Source organism: Calonectris borealis, chromosome 20 (assembly GCF_964195595.1).
Source record: "Calonectris borealis chromosome 20, bCalBor7.hap1.2, whole genome shotgun sequence".
Classification (NCBI taxonomy): Eukaryota; Metazoa; Chordata; class Aves; order Procellariiformes; family Procellariidae; genus Calonectris; species Calonectris borealis.
The window spans coordinates 3,171,043-3,198,077 of record NC_134331.1 but is presented as its reverse complement, the minus strand read 5'-3'; the positions used below and the strand labels follow the sequence as shown (position 1 = coordinate 3,198,077).

At 42.7% G+C, this 27,035-nt stretch overlaps 1 protein-coding gene across 2 annotated transcripts; it reads left to right on the top strand.

Moving 5' to 3' along the window:
• Positions 1-9,881: 9,881 nt before the first annotated feature.
• Positions 9,882-26,926, top strand: PRKAR1A (protein kinase cAMP-dependent type I regulatory subunit alpha). 2 transcript variants are annotated; one of them, XM_075169423.1, is made up of 12 exons: positions 9,882-10,012; positions 11,174-11,233; positions 12,130-12,308; positions 17,722-17,895; positions 18,536-18,627; positions 18,846-18,907; positions 19,432-19,478; positions 20,105-20,263; positions 20,919-20,979; positions 21,258-21,379; positions 21,993-22,074; positions 24,476-26,926. In XM_075169423.1, exons 3-12 carry the CDS (start codon positions 12,132-12,134, stop codon positions 24,646-24,648), a joined length of 1,149 nt encoding a protein of 382 aa, XP_075025524.1. In that variant the 5' UTR covers positions 9,882-10,012; positions 11,174-11,233; positions 12,130-12,131; the 3' UTR covers positions 24,649-26,926. The 2 variants fall into 2 exon arrangements, with proteins under 2 accessions (XP_075025524.1, XP_075025525.1); XM_075169424.1 differs by lacking the exon at positions 9,882-10,012 and adding an exon at positions 10,051-10,075.
• Positions 26,927-27,035: the final 109 nt, after the last annotated feature.

Genomic DNA, 27,035 nt, shown 5'->3' with positions numbered 1-27,035 from the left:
TTCCCCTGTTAGGGTCTGAAACCTGCAACTGTGAAGATGATTGATTTTGGGGAGGAATTATGAAAACACAGCTTCAAAACAGCATTAGCTTGGAGTGAGGCTGATGGCAGATCGTCCCTAGAACACAGAGCACATGAGCGACACTGCAAAGGCAGCAGGGGAATAATTTTAAATTCATCATGTTTTGGGGGAAAACATCTTCTATTCATAGGGGCCTAGTGGGAAGCTCTAATAAAACCCAAAAATGAAACAGAAAAGCTGTTTTTTGAATGTCCTGAGACTGTCCCTGTGGATCAGCATAGTTGGATTTTGAAACAGGGATGTCAGATGGAAAATGGGGTTGGGGAGCAGGAAGAAGTTTAAAAACAAAACAAGAAAACCCAACAAACAAAAACAAGGAGTCAGTGCCTTGTATTTCAAAAAACAGTTTCTGAGCAACTGCTACAGTTCGATGTTTGCTGCTTGGGTAATCACCATGAGCTGGTTTTAAAATGAAGCCTCGATAAAGCAGAGCCACAGAAGCATCTGAGACTTGGGCAACACAATTATTTTTGTAGCTTGACTGATGCAACCATGTTGGTCAATCTTCCTTTCAGCTAGCTGCCTACCATGGTTATTTAATTAGCAGAGGTGGGAGAAACAAACAGTTCTTGTCCTCTGCTACAGTGTGAAAACCTTCGGTGGCCTTTGGAGCAGGTGTTGCTGTCGAGTACAGCCATGGCACAACGATGGCCGTGGCTGTAAGACCAAGCATCAGGGCAAGCTGCTCCTCTGGCTGGAATAGCTTCTGTGTGTCGGTGAAGCCCAGCCTCCCAAGAGCCCTTGGAGATCTTGGGATCTGTGCTCTGGCAGATAGGGGCACTTGGACTTTGGGCATGAAATAGAAGCTGAGGTGCTGTGTGTGGAAATTATGGGTCTTTCTGGTAAAGAAATGAGGTTTCTCTGATCTAAAAGAAATAGCTAAACTGTGGGTTTCAGGAAGGGGGTAGTAGTTAGGGGCTGAGTTCCTTCTTGGGATCTGGGTATATGTCACACCTGGGCAAAATGGTCTGGCAGAGAGAGCAGAGAGTCACACCAGACACCAGAAGGATAGTTCTTGCTCTGATGCGTGCATTTGCTGGGAAGAATATATCAGGAGCTGGCTTCCCTTTCCTGACAATGCTGTGATTGCTGTAACTCTACTTTATGTGCAATAACCATTGACAGTAACAACCTCAACTCAGTCATTAACTCTAAAACCAGTCCAGAGTGTGGCCATCTAATTGGGAATATTTTTCAATGCAAAAAACTTTGTATGACAGATGTTGGTTTGCATTCTCCACCCTGGGTGTATGTATTCAAGCTTTAAAGAGGAAATGGAGGTGAAGAAATTGGGAAACCAGCCACTGTGCCCAGAAGGGCCTCTCCCAGCCGTGGCATCCTGCATCTTGCCATTCAATGTGAGAAGGGTTAGGTACCTTTTGATAGCTTTTAGGCTTTTCCCTAGCTCAGTGTTTAAATTCCAGCAAAGCTCCTCCCTCTCAGATAAAAGCCTGCTCCTACTGATATGTCTGGTATTTGAATGAAATCTGCCACAGGAAAAAAAAAAGTTCTTGGCACGGGGCTAAATCTGCTAAATATCCTTCACTGGTATTCACGATAACCTGTTGAGGGTCTAGAGCCTTCCAGGGGGAAAACAGGCAGGAGAGAACAGGCAAAAGGTGGATTTCTAAATAGGAGAGCAAGCAAGGAAAACTATCTTTTGCACGTGAAAGGAGTGGGGAGAGGTGGCACACGCACGTTCGCTTTGCTCATATCTGTTACCCTTACCAAGTGGTATCATGATCATCAAGGTGGAGGAGGAAGAAGGGGCTGCAGCCCAACCTTTAGGGGCTTTAATAGCATGAACTGTCAAGCACTAAACTGCCCGTCCCGGCTGCTCTAGGATCTCCAGACAATAACTGCTGCCATCTGGTGCCCCGAGTCCGGCTGCACGCAGCGTTCGTGCCGGTCCGGCATCAGTACGCAGCAATGTTTCTACAAGGTACTTGTTAAATGGAAAGAGCAGTCTTCGCTTACTCTGTGGATTGTCCAATGGATTACCTGCCCCTCCACTAGCTTTCAGTGCTGCTGTAGGAAAAAACACTGCCTTCAGAAAGAGTTGAGTAGTCCTGCTAAGAGAATGCTACAGAAAGGAACGTGGAATTTGTACTTTGCGTTTTCCTCTCGCTTTGATGAGTTATCTGTCCTGACATAAACAAAAGTTAGTTGTTTTTTTTCTCTTATATGGTGGAAAAGTGAGAAGAAAGTGGAGAACTTGACTGTCAGAGGCCAATCTGAGTTTGGTGGAGCCCTGATCACAAGATCTACGCACCACAGAAGTCATCAGTTCAAAGCCTTTTTTTTTTTTTTTTTGATGTCATGATTCCTGTATCAATTATAAAAATGTGGGAAAGAAAAAACAATGGACAGAACATATCATGTCAGTCACCAGCAGACTGGCTTGTCTTGCTAAATTGGCTGGACAGATACTAACCTAGTGTGGGGAGGGGAGGGGGTACGCAGTGGAAGTGTGTGTGCCATGTGCATACAAGAAGTTTCATTGCACTCTGTTTAGGTACAGAAATCAGGGAAGATGTCTCGAGACCTCGAGAGCCATCTGCCGGCACATCGACCAGGGTGATGGAAGGACAAGAGCCTGATTCCGCAGCCAGTCTGAATGTCACCAAAGTTTTGAGAGCTTTGCTTCTAGTATTTTTTCCTTTTCAGTTTTAGATGCTGACCCTGAGCCAGATCCTGCCATTTAACGAGCTGTTGTTTGTGAGTAGCCCTTTCAGAAGTGCTTGCCAAGGTCAGGGAAGAGCTTGCAGCCTAATGCTGCATTTCCTTGTAAGTTGGATTAATGCTCCTTATCTCGTCCTTGCTCTGGCAAATATATGCCATTTCCCTAATGAGGATTAGGACACTTACCCTGGTAATGGATTATCTCACTGGAGGCTTTCACGAAGTGGTTTGACACACTGCTCACGGGAGTGGTACAGGTTGAGGGTGGCTGATCTTCATGTCTCTTTGGGGTGCACACTGGACTCTTTAAAGTCTTGGAGTCTCTTCAGCTGAAAACCATAAGACCTGTACCACAGAGAGCAAAGGGGTTAAAACTGGAAGGGGGCAGAGAGAAACTTTTGCCTTCCCTTTAACTCTTGGATACACCACTAATTGTAATTCCTCTGTAATTATCTAAAGATCAAAGAATGTTCTGACATGAGAGATCAGAACAAGTAACATTGTGAGAGAAGACTGGGAGCACACAGAGGTCCGGACAGAGAGGGGAACGTCGGGTTCCTGCACAGCCTGGTGTGACCAGACCAGAGGAGCAGCTCTGCTTAGTGAGGCTGTGGAGGGATAACACCGGGAGAGGCAGGCTCACTGCCCCAGCGCCTAGCACGTAAGTCTGTCTCATGACCTGGGTGACTTTCTCCTCTTTCATGCTGGAGTGTGCTGGTTTTGGCTGGGATAGAGTTAATTTTCTTCATAGTAGCCAGCATGGGGCTACAGAACCAAGGTAACCGTAGCCGCTGCTAGCCAGAGCCTCCAAGTTCATGTGGATGCAGCTTCAGGACTTCTTTTGCAAACCATACTGAATCAGTTCTCTTGTGACGGGCTTACACCTTGTTCAAGTAATTCAACTACTGATCCCTGTTATTGGAGCATGCAAGCATCTCATGAGCTTGGCTTTATCTTCAGCCCAGAAAGCGCTTTTATCCTCATCCCGTTGAGGGAAGCGGAGATGGGGTGAGGCTAAGAGACTTCCACAGGAGAGGCTGGAAATCAGTAGCAGCGAGGAAATAGACCTGCATCTCGTAATAATCTTGCTGCTTCAGTTTTAAGGGTTACAACTGGAGAATGAAAAAGGCTATATCATATTCCTGTGGCACACAGCACATGCCAAGCAAGTCTTAGCTGACATTTCAAAGACCTATTGTTTTTTAAGTGGGTTCCTTCCATCTGGGAAAATGTTCTATTATCTTGTGGGGAGGGAGGCAGAAACTTGCATCAGAAATCGTTTGATTCTGCAGCCAGTTTGTTAGATGTCGGTCCAGACATTGTTTGGATGTCAGTCCAGACCAAGAATAGTGGATCTGACCGACTGCATGGTGTGTTTACTTTGCCACCTGCTTTCAGAGACAAGCACATAAGCAAATGGCTGTGTTGAATGCTTTTATGTGTGCATTTAGCTTGCAAGAGAACTGTGTCACAGATGATGCTCGGAGAGGGAGCTCTCCCCAGACGGCTTCTATGTTAAAAGCACGGCAACTGAGGATTCTTTTCAATGGGGTATTTACATTCTATTACAAAACAAACACTGGTAGTATTTCACTTGTGTTCCTGGAAAAGAAGTCAACAGTAGCTGCATGCTGTCTCTTTGCTCTTTAATTTGGTTTGCGTCAGAGAGATCTTAAAGTCAAGAATCACATTTGCAGATGCTTGGGCAGTTCACAAACTGCTGAAGCAGCCCAGAGGTGGTATAAAGTTAACGATGCAAAGCAAAGATGGTTCGCATCCAAATTGCAGGAGGCAAAGACCTGCTTCTCTCCCATCTCCTTCCCTCTCTCTGGAGGACTGAACCTCACAGGGTCTTTTTTGCAGTGCTTCGGGTGCTGTTTTCTGTCTCCCAGCTCTTGTGAGGCAGCTCAGCACTCTGACCTGCCTCTGTTTCCCCCTGCGCTAATCCCTGTCCTCACTCCGAGTTGAGGAGAGAGAGAGTCCCTGAAGTCCTTCAGACTTGCGCATAGACACCTAAGCAAGGAGTTTCCAATAAATATTTTCAGGAGGGTGCTTAGAACTTCTTGCCCCACTGCTAAGGTGCGGGTTAATTGCTGGTCTAGACACAACTCCGTAGGTCAGAAGAAAGAGAGAACACTGAGTTCAAGTTAAGCACGGTTGGATGGAGGGCAATTATCTGTGTTAGAATTTAATCAGGGTATCATGGCTTTTTCAAAGTGTCATTGAGCCGGTCCTTAAGCAAACACAGGAGAGCTATGTGACATACCTCAGATAATGACGGCACCCGGCCGGCTGCACTGCCTCCCTCGCGCTGCTGAGCTGTTTAGCATTTACTCGGGAGGTAAAATGTTCCCAACGTTGCCCCGTGGGAGTTGGAAGCCTTCCAGCTGGGAACCACACTGAGTGTGTGAAGGGCTGTGTTGCAGCAGGCACGTCTTGCAGATGTCAATGGATTCCCCGACTGGCCTATCTTTAAGATCTGGGCACTTCAGGGCATTTTGTTTCTTGGCTCTTGGTTACTGTGTTTTGAGTCTTACCAGTTCATTTTCTTCTTCAAAGTAACATATGGAAATGATTTGAGATCTGCTGCTCAAAGCAAACTCGTTCTGCACTGGGGACCATTTCACACAACTGTCTGCCGAGGTGACGTGCAGCAAGACCAAAGCCAGCTTCCACGCACCATCTTTCAGGGTCCAGAGCGGTTTTTAGCCCACGTCACGATGGGGTTCTGTACCACTAAAGCTTCTTCACTCCCCCCACCCCAAGACAGTGCACATGCAGCAGTCACTCCGATCAAGACAGTGTTGCATGTTGGGCTGCGCCTCTTTGGACCCTGCTTGTACATTAAGGGTGATAGATTTGCATGATTTAACATGTAAAACTGTGTGTGTGGGACAAACATTGGCTGTTTCAATCCAACACGTGTTTGACTCATTTGCTTTCAATCCCAGTGGCTTGTCCGAGATGGTGGTACCTCACGGGCAGAACATGGTACTGTTGGATGGTATCTTCAGAGGAAAACCCTGCTGTTATAACTCCTGTGTAACACAGCAGATACCCACAGGCCATGTTAATTTTGCTGCTACTAAAGTACCTATCAGGAAGATTTTTTGTTTGTTTGTTCTATGCACACAGCAGGGGTAAACTTCTTGTATGCTCTTATTTCTCATCTTGGCTCGTAAAACTTTCTCTTCCCTGAGCTCCCCAATCACTGCCCCGCTGTTACTCCTGGCAGAGGGCAGTTGCTCGTGGAGGTATTTTTTCTGGCCTAGTGATCTATAGTTTTTTCTTTTTTTTTTTCATTTTCCTTTCAGATGGACCCAGTGACTCCTCAGCCTCTTCAGCTTCAAGCTGCTCTTCGCACCCCTTTAACACTGCTCCTTGCGCCCTCTCCCTGTCATCCTCGCTGTTCCATGCACAGCCTTCTCACCCGGCTACCTTCCCCTGGATCTCCTTCCCCTCGGCTAACCCGCTGTGCTCTCATTTACTTCCTCGGTGAATGCTGCAATGCTTTATGCTTGCAGGATAACACTGAGTCAGTCAGCATCTCTGTGGGGTTTATATGATTGCATGATGGTAAGCAGAATAGAAAGCCTTGACTTCTTTCCTTCCCAGGGACCATTCTTAGCTTCTATTACTGTTGATCACCATGTTGATAAATAGCACCATAAAAATTAGAGTAATAAATTTAGTCTTTGTAAGAACTTCTGGGAAGCTTTGTTAAAAAGCAAACAAATTATCTTCCCACTTGGGATATTTCAGATGCTTTTTACAGACAAATTTATTGGTCTTTTACGAGACCAGGAATATGTATCCTACATGACTTAACGCAGAATGGAGATGAGCCAAATGCCTGAGAATGATGAGGTGGCATTATCATCAGTTGATGAAGGACTTGCGATGATCTTGAAGAGGGCTGCTGTTTTTAATCATGAAAATAGTGCTTTTGACTGCTCCTTATGAGGCTGAAACAGAAGTGGCTAAATGCAGAAACCTAACAGCAGAGTACTTTACAAAAACGAGTTGACATACTGGTCCAGGTTCTCCAAGGTAGTTAGGTAGCCGACTCCTCTTAACTTGCAGGGACCTAAATATCTTTGGATATTTTCTTCCAGAATCTGCCAAGAAATATCATACTTCAGGCAGTGTTTCTTGGTTTAAAAATGAGAGCAGTCAGGCTGCTAAAATTCAGGAAGTCCCGTCTGCACCTTTCTGCAAGTCCGTGCTGTGACACATGATGCTTGACAGCCCCTGCCTGGGGAGTCGTCTCTTCTCGTCTGTGCTCAGGCTCTGCCAGTCTAGGAAACTGAATGTCCCACCATCAAGGACACGCGATGGTTACCATCGCTGAAATCACTACCATGCTAACCCTTGGCCCTTGCCATTGGCGTTTGAACCAGGGCTGACTTCTAGATTTGTCTAAAAACCAAATAAAACGGTGCTTTAGGACAGCCTCTGCTACAGGATAGGAGATGAAACTGAATTAGAAAAATATTCTATGGCGTTCTTATTTAATGTCACTAAAAGCAGCTAGTACAGCTCTGTGAAAGCATAGTCCCCACCTTACCCTCTTCGTGGTGACTCGCTGGCTGCGTCACGCTTTGTCTCTTATGCTTGCGTTGGTACGTTCTGCTGGCAGTCTGGGCAGCTCTCCTCCGCTCTTCAGCAGCCACAGCCTCAGGCAACGGATTGCTTCATGAGAAACTCCAATGCATAAAATTGTTTGAAACGAAAGTTGTGGGAATAGCGCTGACGGTAATGCAACTTATTCACTCAGGAATGTTTATTATTTAATTAGGCAGTTAAGACCAGGGTTTGACTGTAATTCAGACCAGACCAAATGGAACAGGGCTTTGTTTGTTTTTAATTTCTCTTACGTCTTTAACAGTGTAAGAATTAACATATGAGTATGTACGAACATATGCTTATGAGAAGCATGATTTAACTTTCAAAGATAAATTGGTGCTGACTCACGGTGAAGGAGCTGTACGCAGTTAAAAGAGGGACCTCAGGTTGGCATCACAAGGCTCCTTTTGAAAGCCTGTTCTGTTCCCTTTATTACGCTCCCGCCTTGCCATCTGAACTCTCTGGCTCCAGCGCTCAGGAAAGGATTGCATCAAGGGCACGCTGTACAACAGTATGCTTGTTTTCTTAATAAAGAGAACGTGGCAGAACAGGTTTTACGTACGGGTCTGATCTCTGTTCCAGATGGGATCTATCCCAAAACAGCACCAGGACTTGTCCAAACAAGGAGGAGGGAGATGTGACAATAGCAGACAGCTTCAAAAAGGGAAGATAAAAAGCAAAAAAAAAAAATGTGTAGATGGGAATGTACAACTTTTTTCCAGTGTTCAGAAAGTTCTAGCAGTCTTCAGTTACAGAAAGAAATATTGTGTTACCAGGTGAGCAGGTAGATTTGATATTTACTAATACTGTACTCTGACAGTATTTAACAAACATTAATGATTCCTTACAACCCATATGTTTTGTAAAAGTTCCAGTTTTTGGCTTAGTGTCAGAAAATCCTGGACCCTGGCTTCTAATTAACCCATAACAGACAGAAGCTATCAAACATTTAAGGAATGTGAACTCAGGGGCTAGCTTTGGTCTGGTGTAAATGCAGATCTAAGATCTACACCTAAGCTGTTATCCTTTATTTCTTTAATATGAGAACTAGTAAACAAGAAACACCATGGCAGATAGTTCCTGATAGCTTGTTATGTCATTGCAAAAACACCAATAGCTTCTAATCTCAAAATATCCATTAAACTCTAGTTACTGGAATAATTTTGGTTGTGTGTTATATGATTTTCCCAAATGAGTTAAGCACTGATGAATTTTGGTGTAAATGCTCCCGCAGCAGTTGTAACATTGGGTGGTAAAACTGAGTTATCTTCTCAGCTACAGGGAGAGCAGCAGAGGCAGGATTTGGGGTTCATTTTCCCAAGGCCTTGCGCGGGGGCTGTGTCTCCCTGCCAGCACAGCCGAGATCTCTGGTGAGTTCTTACAGGCTGTAAGTATGCAAAGCGAAGGGATTCAACGGGCTCATCTCAGCCATGAAGACATATGAAATAATTCTGCACGCGGATTTTAGATCGGTTATAGTGAAATCTTTGCCAAACTTGAATACAATTTATTTCCCCCCCCTTAACGGTCTCTGATCCCTTCACCCAGCAGTGTCATGACCAATGTTCGCCAGCACCCACCGCCCACAGCTGTATCATAGAATAGTTTGGGTTGGAAGCGACCTTTCAAGGTCATCCTGTCCACGGGACGTCTCCAACGAGATCAGGTTGCTCAGAGCCCCGTCCAACCTGACCCTGAATGTTCCCAGGGATGGGGCATCTACCACCTCTCTGGGCAACCTGTGCCAGGGTTTCACCACCCGCATCGTAAAAAAATTCTTCCTTACATCTAGTCTAAATCTACCCCCTTCGAGTTTAAAACCATTCCCCCTTGTCCTGTCGCAACAGGCCCTGGTAAAAAGCCTGTCCCCATCTTTCCTATAAGCACTGACAGGCCGCGATAAGGTCTCCCCGGAGCCGCCTCCTCTCCAGGCTGAACACCCCCGCCTCTCCCAGCCTGTCCTCACAGGAGAGGCGTTCCACCCCCTGCCCGGGTCCGCGTCTGCCCTGTGCTGAGGACCCAGAGCTGGAGGCGGCGCTGCAGGTACCCTTGGTTAACCGAGGCCCCGCGCCGCAGGCCGGAGCATCTTTCGCCGTAAACGCCATTTAGCAGGACTTCGGTCAGGCCAGTGCCGTCAGTCGCTCTGGGCAAGGCCTACACAGGGGAGAGGCAGCGCGGGCTTCCTCCGGGCGCCCCGCTACCGCAGCCGGCGGGTGCCCTCCGCCCGGGGAGGGAGCCCGCCCCATCCGCTTCCCCAGCCCGAGCCGCGGGGCCCGGGCCGCCGTGACCCAGCGGCCCCGGGGGGCGGCCCGGCCCCCCGCGGTGCGCGCTCCCCTCAGCGCCCCGGCCGTTCTTAAAGGCGCAAGCGGCGCTCAGCGAGGCGCCCCGCTTCCCCGGGCTGCCGTCGCCGCGTTGGAGCAGAGGCGCCCTGCGCTGCCCCTTTAAGGTTACCGCGGCGACGGCTCCGGGTGAGAGCGAGGCGCATTGACGTCACGGCGGGCGGTGATTGGCTGGGCCAGTTGGTTTCCGGTGGGAGCCGCCGCCGCCGCTGCTGTCGCTGAGGCCGCGGCCGGGCCGGGACGGGCGGGGGGCGGTGAGGGCGCGGCGGAGCCGCCCGCGCCAGGTGAGCGGCGGTGCCCGGCCCGGCGGAGCAGCCCTTGAGGGGGCGGCGGGGCGGGGAGGCAAGGCCAGGCCGGGCGGGAAGGGCGCGGAGCGGGAGGCCTGTGGCCTTGGGGGCGGCGGCCGGCCCTGCTGAGGGGAGCGGCCCGGAGCCGGCAGCCCCCGGGCCTGCTGAGGGGGCGGGCAGGGTCCCCTTTCCTGCCTTGGCTGGAGGCCCCGTGTCCGAGGGGGGAGAGAGGCCGCGCTGCGTGGCGCGGGGTTGTTGGGCCGCGCCGGGCGCCGCCTCTAGGCGCTGGGGACGGAGCCGTTCGGACGATAAACCGATCCCCCGGCCCGACATAGGGCGGGAGGGGGGGTTGTCCCCCCGCCCCGGGAACGCCCTGTCGTTACTGTCGCCGTGGGGCTGCCCGCCCGCACCGCTGGGCCGTGGCGGCGGCGGCGCCTCCGGGGAGCGGCGAGCAGCCCTGGCGCTGCGGTGAGGGGCGGGCTTGGCTTGGCAGGGCAGGGCAGCCCCGGAGCGGGCAGGCCGGGCCCGGGCGGTTCGCGGCAGCCTGAGTGCAGCCGTGCTCTGGAAAACTTCGGGTTTGCAATATGCAGAAAAAATACTACGTAAAATGCCGGAGTTTTCATTACGTCTTTGGTATTTTCTGCACTGGTCTTGCTGTTCTCGTGAGCAGCCGTGGCCCACGTCTGCTGTCCGTCAGCAGTGTGATGCTTTTTCCATAGATGCTAATTTGTAGGCTGTCATGGAGCCACCGAGTTTCTCTGGGGCTGCTAATTAGCACTGACCTTCACTGTGCGAGTTGTCAAAACAAAAGAAGTAACCAGAGAACTTTAAGGCACTTTTTCAGTCCACGTGAAGTCCATACTTGGTGTTTATGCAACGCATAATACATCTGTCTGTGCATACTTATGCGGGGATTAACTGTGACAAGAATGAAACCTGTTTGAAGTGTTAGCAATTCCGTATTAACTCTAGTCCTCCTGTAATCTCCAGTAGTGTAATTCAAAGGGGCACGGTGTTATATTGCCTGTGTGGCCTGTGTTTCTCAATCTGCTGCCTCAGTAGGATAAAACGCACAATATGACTGCACCGCTTGGCTTTTCAGTGACTTGTCGTTTCTCAAAATTATTTTGTCTGAATCCGTTTTTTCCTTTTCAAAAGCTGATCCTGGGATCAACAATACTGCATATTCATAAGCTGTTGCCACTGTCCCTGTACCAGGTAACTTTCTTTATATTTCATCAAAAATGCCCTGAGAAATTCTTTCCTATTTCTTTAGCTGTCTCAGTGTTAATTGCTTTATGACAAAAATGACATGAAATGTTTATATATATGTAAAAATATATTTTGAAATGGTTCTATAGCCTGAAAGGGGGGAAAAAACCTGCTTAAGAACATTTTTGAAAGTTACAGCTGACACTATAATTTTGAAGTCTTTAGAAAACCTGGCATTGTAACAGATGTGTTTAAAGATGTACTCTTGATTATTTACAGTTGAAGAAATATTTTTGGGGATTGCACAGAGATAGTTATGAAGTATGGACCGGGTTAAACTGGAGAATAGCTTTTTAGGAGTAACGCCCCTGATTCCATAACTTCCGTTAGTGGACTCTGCCTTGCCATTTGGCGAACTGGCTTTGGCTTCAACCTTAAGTTTCACTTCCTAATACTTTTCATACTTGCCTCTCGGATTCCCAGCTTCCACCCACCTATCTCCTGGTCATCATCCACGTGACCCCATACAGCTCTGTTCATGAAGTGAGCCTCCAATCCCACGAAATACCAGGTTTAGTCGGCAGAAAGTTTAGGTGGAAACTTCCCTGACTTTGAGTGCTCGCAGGGCTTGAGTTGTTGAAGCTTTTCCAGCTCAATCAAATGCTTTTACTTTTGTGCCTGTGGCTATAGAGCACCGAGATTTTTTAATTTCTTTCCAGGTGCTAAATAAGTTCATAGCTTTTTCTTTCACGATTTAGCTTAGTTACTAGTCTTACAGATCAAGGTAGTTTTATGCTGTGACATCAGTAAGATGATAATGTAGCATAACATGCCTGACTATATCAAGCAGCAGCATCTTTGTCTCCATTAGTTATTTAACCTTCTCTTTCTCTTATCTTCAGCAATGGCAGCTTCTAGCAGCAGCAGCAGTGAGGAGGAGCGTAGTCTTCGGGAATGTGAACTTTATGTCCAAAAACACAACATCCAGCAACTTCTGAAGGATTGCATTGTACAATTATGCACAGTGAGACCTGAAAGACCCATGGGATTCCTCAGAGAATACTTTGAAAGATTGGAGAAGGTAAAAATACAGAGTGGGAGGGAAGGAGAGTGGAACAACCTAAATTTACATCATCTCTGTGATTGAGAGGCTGAGCTTCAGATTTGAACCAGTGTTCGTATGGGCCGTTTGAAATTGGACTTGATGCTTTTGGAAAACAAATCCTATTTTCCAGTAGTTTATGCCAGTTGATCACGGTGTAAAAGCACCTCTGTCATAACAAAGCAGGTAGGGCAGAACATAAGCTGACAAGGAGACTTACCCAGCTGGGATGCAGATGTAATCCCCATCTAATGCTTACTCATAGAATCTAATAGATAGCACATTGTCTGTAGCTGGATGATAACCGTGGTGTTTGACCTTGGTTAGAAACTGGCAATAGGCATTTGGTTTCTTATATTGAGACAATTACAATAATTTGGGTACAGCAGAGAAGTAGTAGGCCAGTAGTAGTTACTCAGGCCTAGATGAAGTCAAACAGAAGTATGTGCATTCCAGTTCTGTAGGAGAGCAAGCCTGTTTCTGCCTTCTCTTGGGAGTTCGGTGTTGGTGTTTTGCTTTGTTGTTCCTCTTGCATTTGTCCTCAGGGTCTCTTTGGTGTTTTTGTTGTTGTTGTTGGAAGCATTCTGGGATCTTGGGAATGGAGGACACTTTATCATTTCAGTGGTTGTATCATTTCATGTTCTTTTGAACTCTTCATTTTATGTATTGATATCTAAGCAGATAGGAAAAGAAGCTGCTATGAAAATGGGAGGTTTTAAAGGCTAGTGCAGAGGAAAGGTTGGATACGACTCTATTCAGAATACACCATTAGTAAATAATGTAGCTGTGACCTTGTACAGCAGTCATTTGCAGGTGCTGCTTTCAGTACTTGTTGAATATGGGAGGTATATCTTCTTTTTTTTTTTTTTTTATTCTAGCTAGTTACTAGTTGCTGATGTAAAGAAGAAAGAAATTAACACTAGAGATCATAAGTGTGTATAATGGAAATTATCTTTTAACGGAAGTGTTCAAGGTAGATACTAGAAAGTGACCAAATGCTGCAAGCTAACCTCCTATGCTCACAATGTATTTGAGGAACATTTTGCTTGTTTAGTGAACAAGAACTCTATAATATGTCTGACTTTTTTTTTTTGTGTGGTTGCATCTTGAGTACATTCTGTTTCGGAGAGAATACCAGCAGCAAACCACATAGTAATCAGGTTCTTAAAAATCCATTGTCCCTGCCTGTTACCGTGCCTCCTTCTCCACCTTGGATTCTCGAGTTTCTAAGTACTGATAGATTGGTAATTTTTAAAATGTTACCACAAGTGTTGATATACAAAACTTTACGAAGTAAACTGCATTACTGCACTTAGAGTAGATTGTAAACCAATCCATACTTGGGGATGTAAAACAGGAATATTTGGATGCTTTTGTGTGGTGGACTTATGGTCAACATGCAGTATTTAAGATGAAAGGAAACTTAATTTGTTTTTAGCAAGACTAGTTGCTTGCTAGCTAGACTAGCAAGTCTAGCTCTGAACTTAATCACATGTATTCTGGAGTTGAGTAACTCTTGATGATTTTATTCTGGTGCAGATAGGCTGTCTATGTATGCTGTCAGCCTATAAGGAAGCTGAAAATAAAGCTGCTTAGGTAATGTTTTTTCCCCTTAAATTACTCTTACAATTTTGGTCAGGGTCTTTTATGAATTGCGTTGGTGTGGGTTATACATGCCCACTAGGGCAGCTATCGCTAAAAGTGAAACAAAAGCATTTTTCTTCTTGCCTTCTTGAATTTAAAAATTGCTACAGCTTTCTCTAAGTAATTTCACCATTCAGTCTAATGGTTGGTCTTAGTTTAACCAGGTAACGAGGTACCTTAATAGCTATCAAGTAACAGAACAGTGAACATCCTGTGCTACGTTAGCAAACTCTGCTGACATCTGTGTCTGGAAAGCACAAATGTTAAGTACTATTATTAACCAGCTCTAACCTGGTACTTAGGTCTGGTAGAGCAAAAATGTTTAAAACGGAATCTGCTTCACCTTCCAGAAATGATGTCTGTTACATCTTTAATAAAGTAGAGCAACTTTTCAATACTTTCTAAATCTGTTCATCTGTTAGGCTGCATGAAATTGAGGTTGAGATACAGTATTTTTTTTTTAAGGCTTGAATTTTGAAGGAAAACCATTTAAAACTGAAGCGAGGTTACTATTTTCTCTCTCGTTATCCTGACAAGTCATCTCTTCCACAGCGCGTGCACACAGAGCTGATTCACTGTCATGTTATTAAAATACATTGAAGACGTTTAAACATGCTTTTGAATTTATGTTCAGAAACATTAAAATTACTGCCCCTGAGATCGTTGTAGCTACTATAGGAATTCAGATGTCCTCTTCTGAGTTATGAAAGCTGTTAAATGAATCTAATTACTACACATTGATTGTATAAATGTTTTTATTTTATCTGTTTGTGGTGTACTAAGGCCTCTGTTCTCTGCTGTGCAAACATGTCTGGTAACACCAATGCATACTAAAAGCTAATAGCTATCCAGTGCTGTGCTTGGCTGTGTAATGTAGTTTGAGCTATGGAAATTTAATGTAGAGATCATTGTTACTGCCTGCCAGATGAATCTTGGATATTGGGCATGGCTGTCCACTGGAATAAGTGCATGTTTGAAATATTGTGTGTAATGCAGTTATGTGCGTATTAGGCTTCATAGAAAGCTGGAATTATGAAGTGTGATTGACATCTAGTCACTGTACCTGTTCCCCACCACCTGCCCTGCCTCCAAAATACCTGAATATTTTCCTGTTTCCTAAGTGTTTCTTTTGCAAAACATGGTAGTTAAGAAGGATATACTCTGCAGTTGTGAATTTATGACAGAGCTTTTAACACTGCTTTTTAAGCTTCTGAGTGGTTTGTTTTGTGTTTTTTTTTTTTTTAAATATGTGGAGAGCTGATATAAATTAAAACCAAATTAACCAGAATAAGTTGAGACTTTCTGGTGTGATGACAACTACCAAATGCTGGACTATACAGTGTAAAACGTAATTCTGGAATTGTGAAGGTTGTCTTCAGTAGCTGATAGTCTTAAAATATGAGTATGTGAAGTCTCATCTCTTTAATGTTTCTTACTTGTAATAATTTAAATGGAATTAATAACCATTTCTTACTTGTCAGGAAAAATAATATTTACAATTAGTGGTCACTGACACTGAAAACTCCTTGAACTGCTCCATCAGCTGGAAGACCAGGATCAACACTTGGATGTAATAAATAGGCTAACTTTAGTAATAAACTTTTTAAAAATCCAGGTATTGGTTATACTGATCAGTACAGAGCAAAATGAATGCCTTTGTCCCTTATGTGTTTAATTTGAGGAGCTTCTAAACCGGAACAAATACCTTTTCTCACTCATAAACACTGGCTAGATTCTAAGGCAACTGAGAATAACAACTGCCACTCTTTCTTCAGTGTAATTTTTCTCTGATCTGGTGGTGTAATTAATATATGTGGTTTAGTATCAGAAATGATATAAAACTTATTTTAAAAAGACGACTACATGAAAAGCTACTGCTATGAAAACAGTGAGATTTTAGTATGTCACTTAACTCCGTAGCACAGTGTTGTCTTCCGATGTGTAATGTGAATATATAGTCATTTGTGTCCTTCGGGGGTAATCTTCCTCTTGATGAGCGTGTATATAGACTGTTTAGAATAGCTGGTATATTTTAAGTTAATGTCTTATCTTACCCTCCTGTAACTGCTTTCTGTCTTCATGCCCTACCTTATCATACTTCTTTTTAATATAGTAATGTTAAATCTCAGATCAGGCAGAAGTTACCAGTTGTACTTTTTCTATTAGTGCGGTTTCCTCGTTCCTTGAGTGGGCCATTACCTTGGCGAGTCTCTTGTCGAACACTGTTTGATACACAGCTCCCTAGCTAAACGCTGCTGAAGTGCTGCTATTTCTGAAAGTACAGGATTTCAGTATTTCATATTTTACGTGAGACTGGAAAAAATACAGCAGCTGGTGTTCACTTATTTAAAAAGTGTCAAGTTTTTTTTAATGGGTTAAGTATTCTGTATATGAACGAACAGTATATTTCTGTGGTTGGTGGTGTTGCCCGCTTTGTAGGGAGGCATTCTCTAAACCGAACACTTACTGCTGCTCCAGCTATTTTTAACAGCATCTCAGTTGAGACTTGTTTCTCTAAAATCAGAAGATAGAAACAAGGTTTTAAATATGTTTTGCCTCCATCGTTTTGAAATGTAGCACTATTTTATCAATGGGCAAAAGGCAGGAAGTGAAACGTAATTCGACGGATCAGTACTTGCTCTTTGGCTATCTGAGAGGTGTAAAATGTAAACTCACTGTAATGGTTATCTGATGTCTCTTTCCTCAAAGTGTTGTTGTTATACATAGCCTCTGTGCACCTCCGGAGTGGAGCGTGGCAGCCAAGCAGCAAGCTGCCCAGCTGGGCAGGGGACGGCTTGATCAAGGACACTGGGACAAACCCAGCTTTTAAAAGTGCCGGGAGCTCTCAGAGAACAGATGACTCCTTGTTCTTTTAAGGCACGTCACAAAACCCTGTTTCCTTAACACTGGGAGAAAGTCACTTGAGCTGTTATGATGCAAATGCTTTGGCTCTTTTTGTTTTGTTTTTAATCTGATTTTAGTAGATGAAGGTGAATCTTCTGGTACATAGAAGAATCAAATTTCCGTGTGTCAAAGTAGTTAGACTTCATTTTATTGTAAGTACTCAAGTCTTCTACAATATCACTATAACACAGCACAGCAGGTAACTGAGGGAAATAAGGAAAATGTGTAATGTTGTGCAAAGTTGACAAATCTGTGGCTTGCGGAAAAAAACTACTATTTGGCCTCTAGCATCCTTCCTCCAGCTCTTTTGTAAGCAGTGTTCATATTTCTTTCTCCTAAAATAACTGTTGGTTATTGAGTATCGAGTTGGTCCATGACTTGACCTTGTTTCAAAAGCTTCTTATGTAGCATGGATTTCTGAGGAATTCCTCTTCTGTCTTTCAAATCAAAAAAGGCTTAACAGCTCGCAGCTGAGGGGAAAGAACTGCTGGGTTTACAGTTGGGAAAATGTCTTTAGCATTTGCAGAATTTCTTCATCGCCTGTTGAATACAGGAGTGGAAAGTAGAATCAACTTGTTTATACATCTTAATTTATTAAACTCTTAGTGTAACTTATTAAAATAAACACCATTGTAATATGAATCTTATGAATGAAAGGCATATCTACTATCTATTTTGAAAGGCCTTTGATCTTGGTTGCTCTAGTCTCCTGTTTGCCTTAATGCGGGAGTAATAGTACACAGGAAGCTCCCTGGCATTGGCAGACTAAATTGGAATATAATACGTAATGGCTTTTTTGCGTTACTGGATTATGTGACACAAAGATGTCTTCCTTCCTGTTTAGGAGGAAACAAAGCAGTTGTTGAATCAACAGAAGTCTGGTTCACGCTCAGACTCACGGGAGGATGAAATCTCTCCTCCTCCTCCTATGAACCCTGTGGTTAAGGGTCGAAGAAGGCGTGGGGCCATCAGTGCAGAAGTCTATACAGAAGAGGATGCTGCATCTTATGTTAGAAAGGTGCTCTAACTTTTAAACGTTGTTAAAAATTGCATCTACAAGCCAAGAGTTTATTTAAGACCACCTTCTATCCAGTGTATTAAATAACACAGCTCCTGTAGCCTGTTAAGTCTTGTGATAACTATAAAAAGCAGACCTGTGTGTATAGGTGTTTAACTGGAGGTTAGAATAAACTGTCACGCAATTAAACCATTTACGCATAACATAGACCCGTTCCCTTTGAAGTAATATATATTTATATGTACATATATTTATATAGTTTATATATATATATAAACAAAGTGCTTCCAGTTATTCGACAGCTGCAACAACGTTACGTTTAGCCTAATGGCAGAGAGACTTGCTGCTATTCGTAGGAAAACACAGGTGGAACAGCTACTTTTACTCTTGCAAAAAAACTTAAAAACTTAGCATGGAATGATGCTTTTACAGTTGCATAAAATAATACAAGATTTTATTTACTTTCTGCATAAACTGGCTATAAACATTGACTGTATTTGATTTTAGATATATAGTGCTTGAAAGAAACTGGAAAAACTCAGCCAGTGTTTTGTAGCAATTGAATAATTTATTTACCCAGGGGAATGCAGAAATTTTTCTTCCAAAAATTAATTGGTTACTTTTTCTGATTTTATCCTAGGTTATTCCAAAAGATTATAAGACTATGGCTGCTTTGGCAAAAGCTATTGAGAAGAATGTGCTGTTTGCCCATCTTGATGATAATGAAAGAAGGTAGGAATAAATCTTTGTAGTCCTAAAGAAAGTTTCTTAAAGTGCAGACTTCAGAAGAGCTAAATGTGTCATAATGTACAAAGCTGCACAGCCTCTTTACAGCAGTCAGTGGAACCATACAGAGACTATAGGAAAAGGATTGGTGGGTTGGAGGTACAGATGTATGGATGCATGGCAGTGTCCAGGCGTTTGTCTAATTTTGGTATCCTTTTCTTCAGTGACATCTTTGACGCAATGTTCCCCGTCACTTACATTGCAGGAGAGACTGTCATACAGCAAGGCAAGTGACAATGTTTACATTGATGAATAAGTGGGAGATGGTGAGCAGACTCTGGCATAGTGCTCTTTTTAGTTTTTGGGGGTTTTTTGAAAATAAAAACATTGTCTGGATGCAGTGACCCTTTCTTGTTATGTTACCTGAAGCACAGCTCATACTAAAGTGAGGAGTGGAGCAATTGTAGGAAGATGTGGTTTCGTTGCATATGTTATCTATTGGAAAGATTGTCATTTGATGGCTCTGTAGAACACGTTATGTCAGTTTATGGATCCGGTACACTTTTCCAGTAATCCTGGAAATGCTGCTGATCTCCTGCATACCAGTAGATGTCCTCTTTCACAGGGCTGAGAGGAGTGTGAAATCAGCAAAATGTGAAATTTTACCCTGTAAGCTGTGCAAAATTTGTCTCTGCCAACCTTGTTAGATTCTAAACATCAAGTTGGCAGAGGTGCCAGTTCTGTGAAACATGAACGCTTGCGTAGCTTTACTCTCTTTAGCATGTATTCAAATTTTTTTTTCTTCTTTAGGTGATGAAGGTGATAACTTCTATGTTGTTGATCAAGGAGAAATGGATGTAAGCATTATTGGTAGTTTATTAATGTCATGTTCATCCCTAGCAGAGGAATAGTCTGATATTTGTAGGCCTCTTGTACAGGTGCTTCCTTTAGCAGCTTTTCTCATAATAAGTTCTTACTTGTAGAAGCTTTTTTTGCTTTGGAGCTTCTTTGCTCCTTAACAGCTCAGTCTGGCTGCACAGACCGTGAGTTGTGTTGAATTTCAAAATGAACGATTCGGACACCAACACAGTACCAATGCTTTACAAATGCAGGGTGGTGTCTAGTTGAGGTGTGGGATAGGCTTTAAGAATGATCAGGCTTTTTATTTTCCAGTCCAACTAATCCATAGCTTTCTCTGACACAGACTTTGTTGAGATTTTATTTCCTATCAAACGATGTCGGGAGTCTACGTGTGTAGTCTCTGTGCATATGACATGGAAAAGAGTCCCTTTGTCAAGGAAAGTAAAAATTGTGGCTGGGACTGGGGTTGGCTGTGAAGTGTTGATGAAACCCTGAAATGGTCAACTCTGATTGTACAGACGTGAGAATTTCTCTTTACCGTAAAGGAAATATGGGGTGGCAGGAGCTTCCTGTTGTCTCTGACACTGTGGATCTTGGCTTATCACCATGTACTGCCTTTCAGGTTTATGTGAACAACGAGTGGGCAACCAGCGTTGGTGAGGGTGGGAGCTTTGGAGAACTTGCCCTTATATATGGAACTCCCCGTGCTGCAACTGTCAAAGCGAAGACAAATGTGAAGTTGTGGGGCATTGATAGAGATAGCTATAGAAGGATCCTGATGGCAAGTATTTCTCTAGCTGATATGCCATTGACTCAAGTAGGTGTGTGCTAACCTGGAATTACGCTTCTGGTTTTACTATTCACTCAACTTACAGTGGTCATTTGACCTTCTATCTGTGCCTTCTATCTCCTTTTATTTATTCAAAATCCTGCTATCTCTTTTGTAATCAGAAAGTTGATCACTCAGCATACGTTTATCAGGCATGGGGGCCCTGGGGAATCTTGCATTAGTGAACAAAACAATACCAATGCAATATTAAACTGGACTAAAAACGTAATATCTACTGGTTAGCTTGTCATATGTTTTGATTCTGCTCTCTATTTAGCTTGCTATTGGTAAGTAGTGCGTGTGTACAACAGTTGTAACTAATTTGAGCATATTTGTGAATTTTGGTAAGGTTATACAGTACGAACGCATTTAAGAAACATTAAGGCTGCACTGAATGCTAAGTACTTTATGAAGGTTGCTGAACTCTGAAATATTACTGAAATAATGAAATTTGAAAACACTTAATCTTGTGGGTTTGGGGTCTGTGAGACAGGATGCAGTATGTCTGGTTATATAGATTTTTGTCTTAAGTTTTATTTGAAGCCTCATGTAAAACATGAAGTAGAAAGAAAACTTACTTTGTGTGCTTGGATTTTTTTTTTTATAGGGGAGTACTTTGAGAAAGAGAAAGATGTATGAGGAATTCCTTAGTAAAGTATCTATATTGGGTAAGTGAGATTTTTGTTCTGAAGTGGAATAATTGCTATATTGTAATAAAGCTGTTGTCCAGCATTATTACGATTACAGGCTATTGTGGTAGTCTGTTAAAAGTGACTGCAAAGCCTGTACTGTTTTTCTGCATCATTCCAAAATAATTCTAATTCAAGTCTTGATATCTGATGCACAAATGTAGCCAGAAATAGGTTGACCTCTGTATAAGGACAGAGCAAAAAGTATAATTTGTGCCTTGAAAAGATAATTGTTTAATGAACTATTAACTTTGTAGAATCTCTGGACAAGTGGGAGCGTCTCACGGTAGCTGATGCATTGGAACCGGTACAGTTTGAGGATGGGCAAAAGATTGTGGTCCAGGGAGAGCCAGGAGATGAGTTCTTCATTATCTTGGAGGTAAGTAAGGTCAAAACTAAAGGGTCAAGTTTAGAACTTTACTTTTTTTAACATGACTTATCCTGCCCCTAAATAGACACTTGGAGAAAAACGAAATGTAAGAATGTACTTGTAGAGAATTGCTAAAGAAATACAATATTGCTGGACATGCAGAAGCTTATATTTAGTTTTGCTATTTTTACAAACAGTACTTCCAGGAAAAAAGTAACAAGTTTCTGGCTGAAGCCAGTTTATCTTTTTCAGAAGAGTAGAGGCCTGTTCTAGATAGCTAATAATGTCTTGCTAGTGGTATCATTGTCTTCTGTCTGGGTGTTGTTTTTTTTCTGCTAGTCATACTGTAATATTCTTAGTGTTATGAGGAAACACAGGAAGAAATCAGATGTGTGATCAGATGTGGATATGTAAATACGCAAGACATTTTATGCTTAGAGGGGAGGTAGGACCAGCTGCTTTTATAGAGCAGTCTGGTGAACTCTGCAAGGGCTGTGAAGTGGTTTTTAAAGACTGAGACATCGTAACAATTGTTTCTGCAAAGCAGCTGGTTCCCTGTGGAATTCAATGTTTCGAGTGATGCTGGAAGTTCCAATTGTTTAATTGCTGTGATTTATTAAAGGGCACAGCTGCAGTGTTACAGCGTCGATCAGAAAATGAAGAATTTGTTGAAGTGGGCAGACTGGCACCTTCTGATTATTTTGGTGAGTTACGTAGTGACAACTATGATTACGTACATCACTGTCACCATTTTACCTGTGCTGTGTTGATGACTGCTGTGGATGATAGTGATGGGATGGATTAGCTTAATTGCTGTTTTGGCTAACTCTTGTGGTTTCACTCAATGTCAGGTGAGTATGAGAGTCGCTTGGCGTTCAGGTGTGCATGCATGTCACAGAAAGGTGATCGTTCTAGAGTACTTTAATTTAGAAGGGGCTTGGTGGTGATTTGGTCAGACCTCTCTACTCTGGGCAGAGCTAACTTTGAAATTGCATCATGTTGCTCAGGGCTGTGTCCAGTCAAGTCTCTTGTGTCTCCAGGGATGGAGATCCCACAACCTCTCTGGGCAATTTCTTTCACTGTTTAACCAGCCTTGCTGTGAAGAATTTTTTTTCTTTATGCCTGACAAGAATTTCCTGTTCTGCAACTTGTTGCTTTCTCTCTGCCTTTCACTGTGCAGAGGGCAGTCCAGTTTTGTCTTTATAATCGCTCATTATGTAGCTGAAGACAGCAATAAGATTCCCTCCTTAGCCTTCTTTTCTCCAGGTCAGACTAACCCGGCTCTTCCAGCATCTCTTTGTACGTCCTGTGCTGCAGTCCCCTAACCGTCTGGGTGGCACTGCTGGACTTGCTCTGCTCTGTCAGCACCTTGTACTGGGTGAAGGTACCACCTGAAGCTGTGTGGTACTCTGGACGTAGTCTCCCAAGTGCAGATCAGGGTCATTTCTCCTCTGTTGAAGGTGTTCTTACTTAGCTGAAAGTTACGTGGTATATACGTTGCTTTGGCTTGAAAAAGCTTACATGTGCTGACAAAGAAAAAGGCTAAGATCCTATTATAAATACTTACTTGTGAAGACTTTGAAATAGTCTTCACATGGAACTAATCACTTGTAGTGTATGTTGATTTATTTTGGATCACAGAAAAGGACTGGATATGTATGTTCACAGAGTGTTCTAGGAGTATAATGTAACAGTATATAGCAAGATATTCCTGGCAGCCTTATTTTGGGTTCAGAAGAAAAGTGGCTTGCAGTTCTGAAACAAAGCAACCTGTTCAGAACCCACTATTTAATCTTTAAATACTTCCCTTCCCCTCTCACCCTCAAAGAAGGAAAAAAAAAAAAGCCTAACTTTTTTCTCATCTTTAAAGTAGGTCTTCTCTCCTAATTACTCCTTCTAAGCAGTCCTCTTGCTAAGGCCTTCTGGTTGTCTGGTCAGTTTTTCAGCTTTGTAGATGATGTAATCAACAAATTCTGCGTTGCAAGGCCTGGAGTGGGGTGTACTCGAGTGCAGTAGTAGTACTGGATCTGACCGAAGTTCTGCTTAGGTCAGGATTTAGTACTAGATTTTTGTTCTGTGTGTGTCATTTCAGTCTTTTCTAATATTTCCCTTGATATGTACTCTTGAGTTTCCCACTCTTAAACTAAATGTTATCTCTACCATTGTGTTCAGGTGCTGCAGACCTGTCCCAGGGGTTTAACTCTCCCTTAGAACCTACTTACTCTTTTGCAAGCCTGTGTTTTGGAGACTAGTGAGTTCAAGAGTTTTAATTGGGCACAGAGGAAAAGTTTTTCTCATTTCATTTGAACATCCCTTCTGATAATGCGGGCAAATTTATTCTCCGAGGAGCACTGAGTTCTTTCCTCAGTCCTGAACATGGAGATAACCAGCCCAACTGCTTAAAAACAAACAAACCCAAAAGGTGATGCTGTGGTTTCTTTCACGCTTGTTGCTAGGAATGTCAGGGGTAGCTATTATCACTAATGAAAACGGGCTCGTTGAAAACTCTATTTCCAAATACGTTGTTTAGCAGTTGTAACAGATATTTGAAACAAAGCTTTTGACATCTTTGTGCGTAACTTACAAAATGGAAATCCTATGGCACTTCAAGATACTCACCTTCCACAGCCCCATGGCAAATTCTTGATTCTGGCTAGCTATGGGTCAAAGGCTTCTGCCTTGTGCATTAATGTTTTTTACTTGAATACCACGGTCTTATTGTCCTGAGTTTCCTAGAAAAATCAGAATTGAACAGTAGCATATCTTACATATTAGAAAAATAACTACTTGTTGGCCAGGAAAAATACGCGGTTAATTGAAACATGACCTTTTCTCAAATAGAACCAATGTTGAAAATTCTTTAGACCTTCTTCAGTGAGACTTGAATGTGGACAAGCTTTTTAATAAAAAAAAATCAAGTAGTTTTTTTAAACTGCCTTCACAGTTGCTTCTAATGTAACTACATAGATACTTGTCCTGATCAGTGTTAAAACCTGAATTACCTTCTGTTCAATTCCTGTAGGAGTTTGCAATACAACAGGGTAATTTCTTTGGCTCTTGTGCACGTTGATTTTTAACACTGTTCACATTTTCCTGTTGCCCTAGGTGAAATAGCTCTGTTGATGAACCGTCCCCGTGCTGCCACAGTTGTTGCTCGTGGCCTCTTGAAATGTGTAAAGCTTGATCGACCCCGATTTGAACGTGTCCTGGGTCCGTGCTCAGATATTCTCAAGCGAAACATCCAGCAGTACAACAGTTTTGTATCGCTGTCTGTCTGAAACCTTCCTCCCTATCCAAAACATGCTTCACGAATGCAGACTGCTTTATTACCCTTGTGCAGAGCCACATTGCCACTGGCGTTTGCAGCTTCCTGTCTGTTTAAAAAAAAAAGAAAAAAAAAATCGCTTATCATGGCAATATTTTTAATTTAGAGCATATTAGTTCTGTGCTCTCTGTCCCATTAAATTAATAGAAAAAGTTCTATGGAGACGTTTGCTCTTATGGCTTCTCTCTGTGCAAGAGTGTCCAACTCGGGCAAATGCAGCCTTGCTTCAGCGAGGGAGAGATCTCCTGACACCATGCCAATTGCCATACAGTAAGGAGGTGACAGTAGAGAAGGGAAAAAAATTTTTTTAAAGGTGTTTCTCAAATTGTTGGACAGATTTTAAGGCTGTGGTCATAATCTGCTGTATTTCTTTTCAAATGAGAACTGCCCTTCTAACTGAGCTTCTTGGGGCTCGGGGTTTTCTTTTTTTAATTTTCTGGGTACTGTAATCCTGGGTTCAATCGTGAGGCATCAGCTGCTAAGAAAGCCACAGTTGGAGTTTAACAGTATAATTGTTCCTGTGTCTGCTGGTTTAAGATTGCTTAGTTATGTTTTTGTCAAGTGTAAATCAAAGCCTTCAAGGTTAATAGTTCTGGTGAACTACTGCAGTTGTTACTTAATTTGCTGACTTGCCGCAACTGATTTTTTCTTGTTCTTTCTTCAGCGATAGTTACGCCATTTAAAACTCTTCCTGTTCAAAGTGGCAAGAACCAAATGTTACATTAAATGCCTAACTTTGGTCTCTAGTACATAGATTGGTGTAAGAATGGTGCAGCTGTCCAGCTGTTAGTAATGTTCAAGTACTTAGATTGGTGTAGAAATCGGAAGCAAACATTTTATTTTCCCTGTGACTCTTGCTTGCTTTGTATTCCTCAGTTGACTTCTTAAAAAATGATCATCAGTTCAGGTGACCCTTTTACCAGGGAAAATAAATGTTGAGTATTTATGGCCAGCATCAGTTGCAGGTGGCAAGATTGCTGGTCTATATAGATGCCATTATTCTTGGTAGAGAATGTGAGGCAGGAAAAAGTGGATGTTTTAACTTTCCTGCAACAGTCAGTTATTTTAAGTTTTTAAAGTCAATTCATAATTTTAAATACAAAAGGTGCATTCTCTTTCCTTGCTTATGGAATTTACGTGACACATATTTCATACTCACTCTTTTTTCCAAGTTCAATATGTTGCGGAGTCTTAAATGTATTTCAGTATTTACCAGCTTTGTGTTCCATTACTCTGTGCGCACCAATACTTCCCAAAAGTTTTTACTGAATTCCACGGTTCAATAATGGTAGGCAATTTTTAAGGTTTCCTTTAAACTGTAATTTATATAAAGTAGTGTAGGTTTGTATTTGGGAGTGACAGCAAGCAGTTTTGCATTTGTTGTGCAACTACTTCTAACGATGGAGCCCTCATTTTATTTCCTTTCTGAGGTGATATGGATTCAAATTCAACACACTTTCTCCCAGGCATGTAGATATTTAGAAAGAGTCTGCTAATTGGTGCAAAATAATACTGAGGGTATCAAGCCTTTACAAAAGGTTTCAGGGTGTTTCCGAACCTGAAATCCCAATAATGGGATTTAAACGCTTGTGGTTTGAGTTCTCTATTCAGAGGATGTTGAGTAGAGGATTTCTGCCAGAGTCCTTAAGGAGTAAGCAAATGCTACCTTTTTTTTTTTTTGGTAAAACTGTTTTCTTAAGTTTTGACTCTATCCAGGTTTTTTCTTCATATGTGTTCTTTATGTTACTTTAAAGCACCAAAAACTGTGTCAACTAGTTAGAGCTCCACAAAAAAAAGGCACATTTTTTTTATATAAGGCTTTCTAATCAAGTTTCACTACTGCATCTTTTTAGCTTGCTGTTTACTCCCTTTTGTAGTTTTACCTACAAGATTTTAAGATAAATCAGCTAAGTCTGAGTTAAATATTAATCACAGTTATAGCTTTACCTTTGTGTGCAATTTAAATATGTTTGAAACCACAATTGGCATAGTTTTGCCTTAGCTAACATTCAGGGCTTTAGAAGTAATTTTTTGCTAGTCCACCTTTGGCGAATTTATGAAGTCTATTGCCCTAGAAAGCTATAGTCAACCAGAGGACCATTTTTGTATTGTTACCTGACTATATAAGTCTGATTTACTGTATGTGCTAATATATTATATTATATTCCTTTTGTTATAGATTGTCCTAATGGCAGGTAAAGCAATAAAATGATTTAAATTCTTAAATGCAATCAGTCTCTTTTTTTTTTTATTTCCCCCCCCCTCATCCCGATACTGTGTTTTCCTTTGGCCTTAGAGGATACATTATTAATGAGCTGGTAGAAACTAAGCAGCTTAATG

Bases quoted from the DNA above. Each gene is read 5' to 3' on its own strand.
- PRKAR1A (XM_075169423.1), top strand. From the start codon at position 12,132: ATGGCAGCTTCTAGCAGCAGCAGCAGTGAGGAGGAGCGTAGTCTTCGG. The intron at 20,980-21,257 runs GTAAGTGAGATT...TTAACTTTGTAG, and splicing joins TAGTAAAGTATCTATATTGG to AATCTCTGGACAAGTGGGAG. The intron at 21,380-21,992 runs GTAAGTAAGGTC...GATTTATTAAAG, and splicing joins AGTTCTTCATTATCTTGGAG to GGCACAGCTGCAGTGTTACA.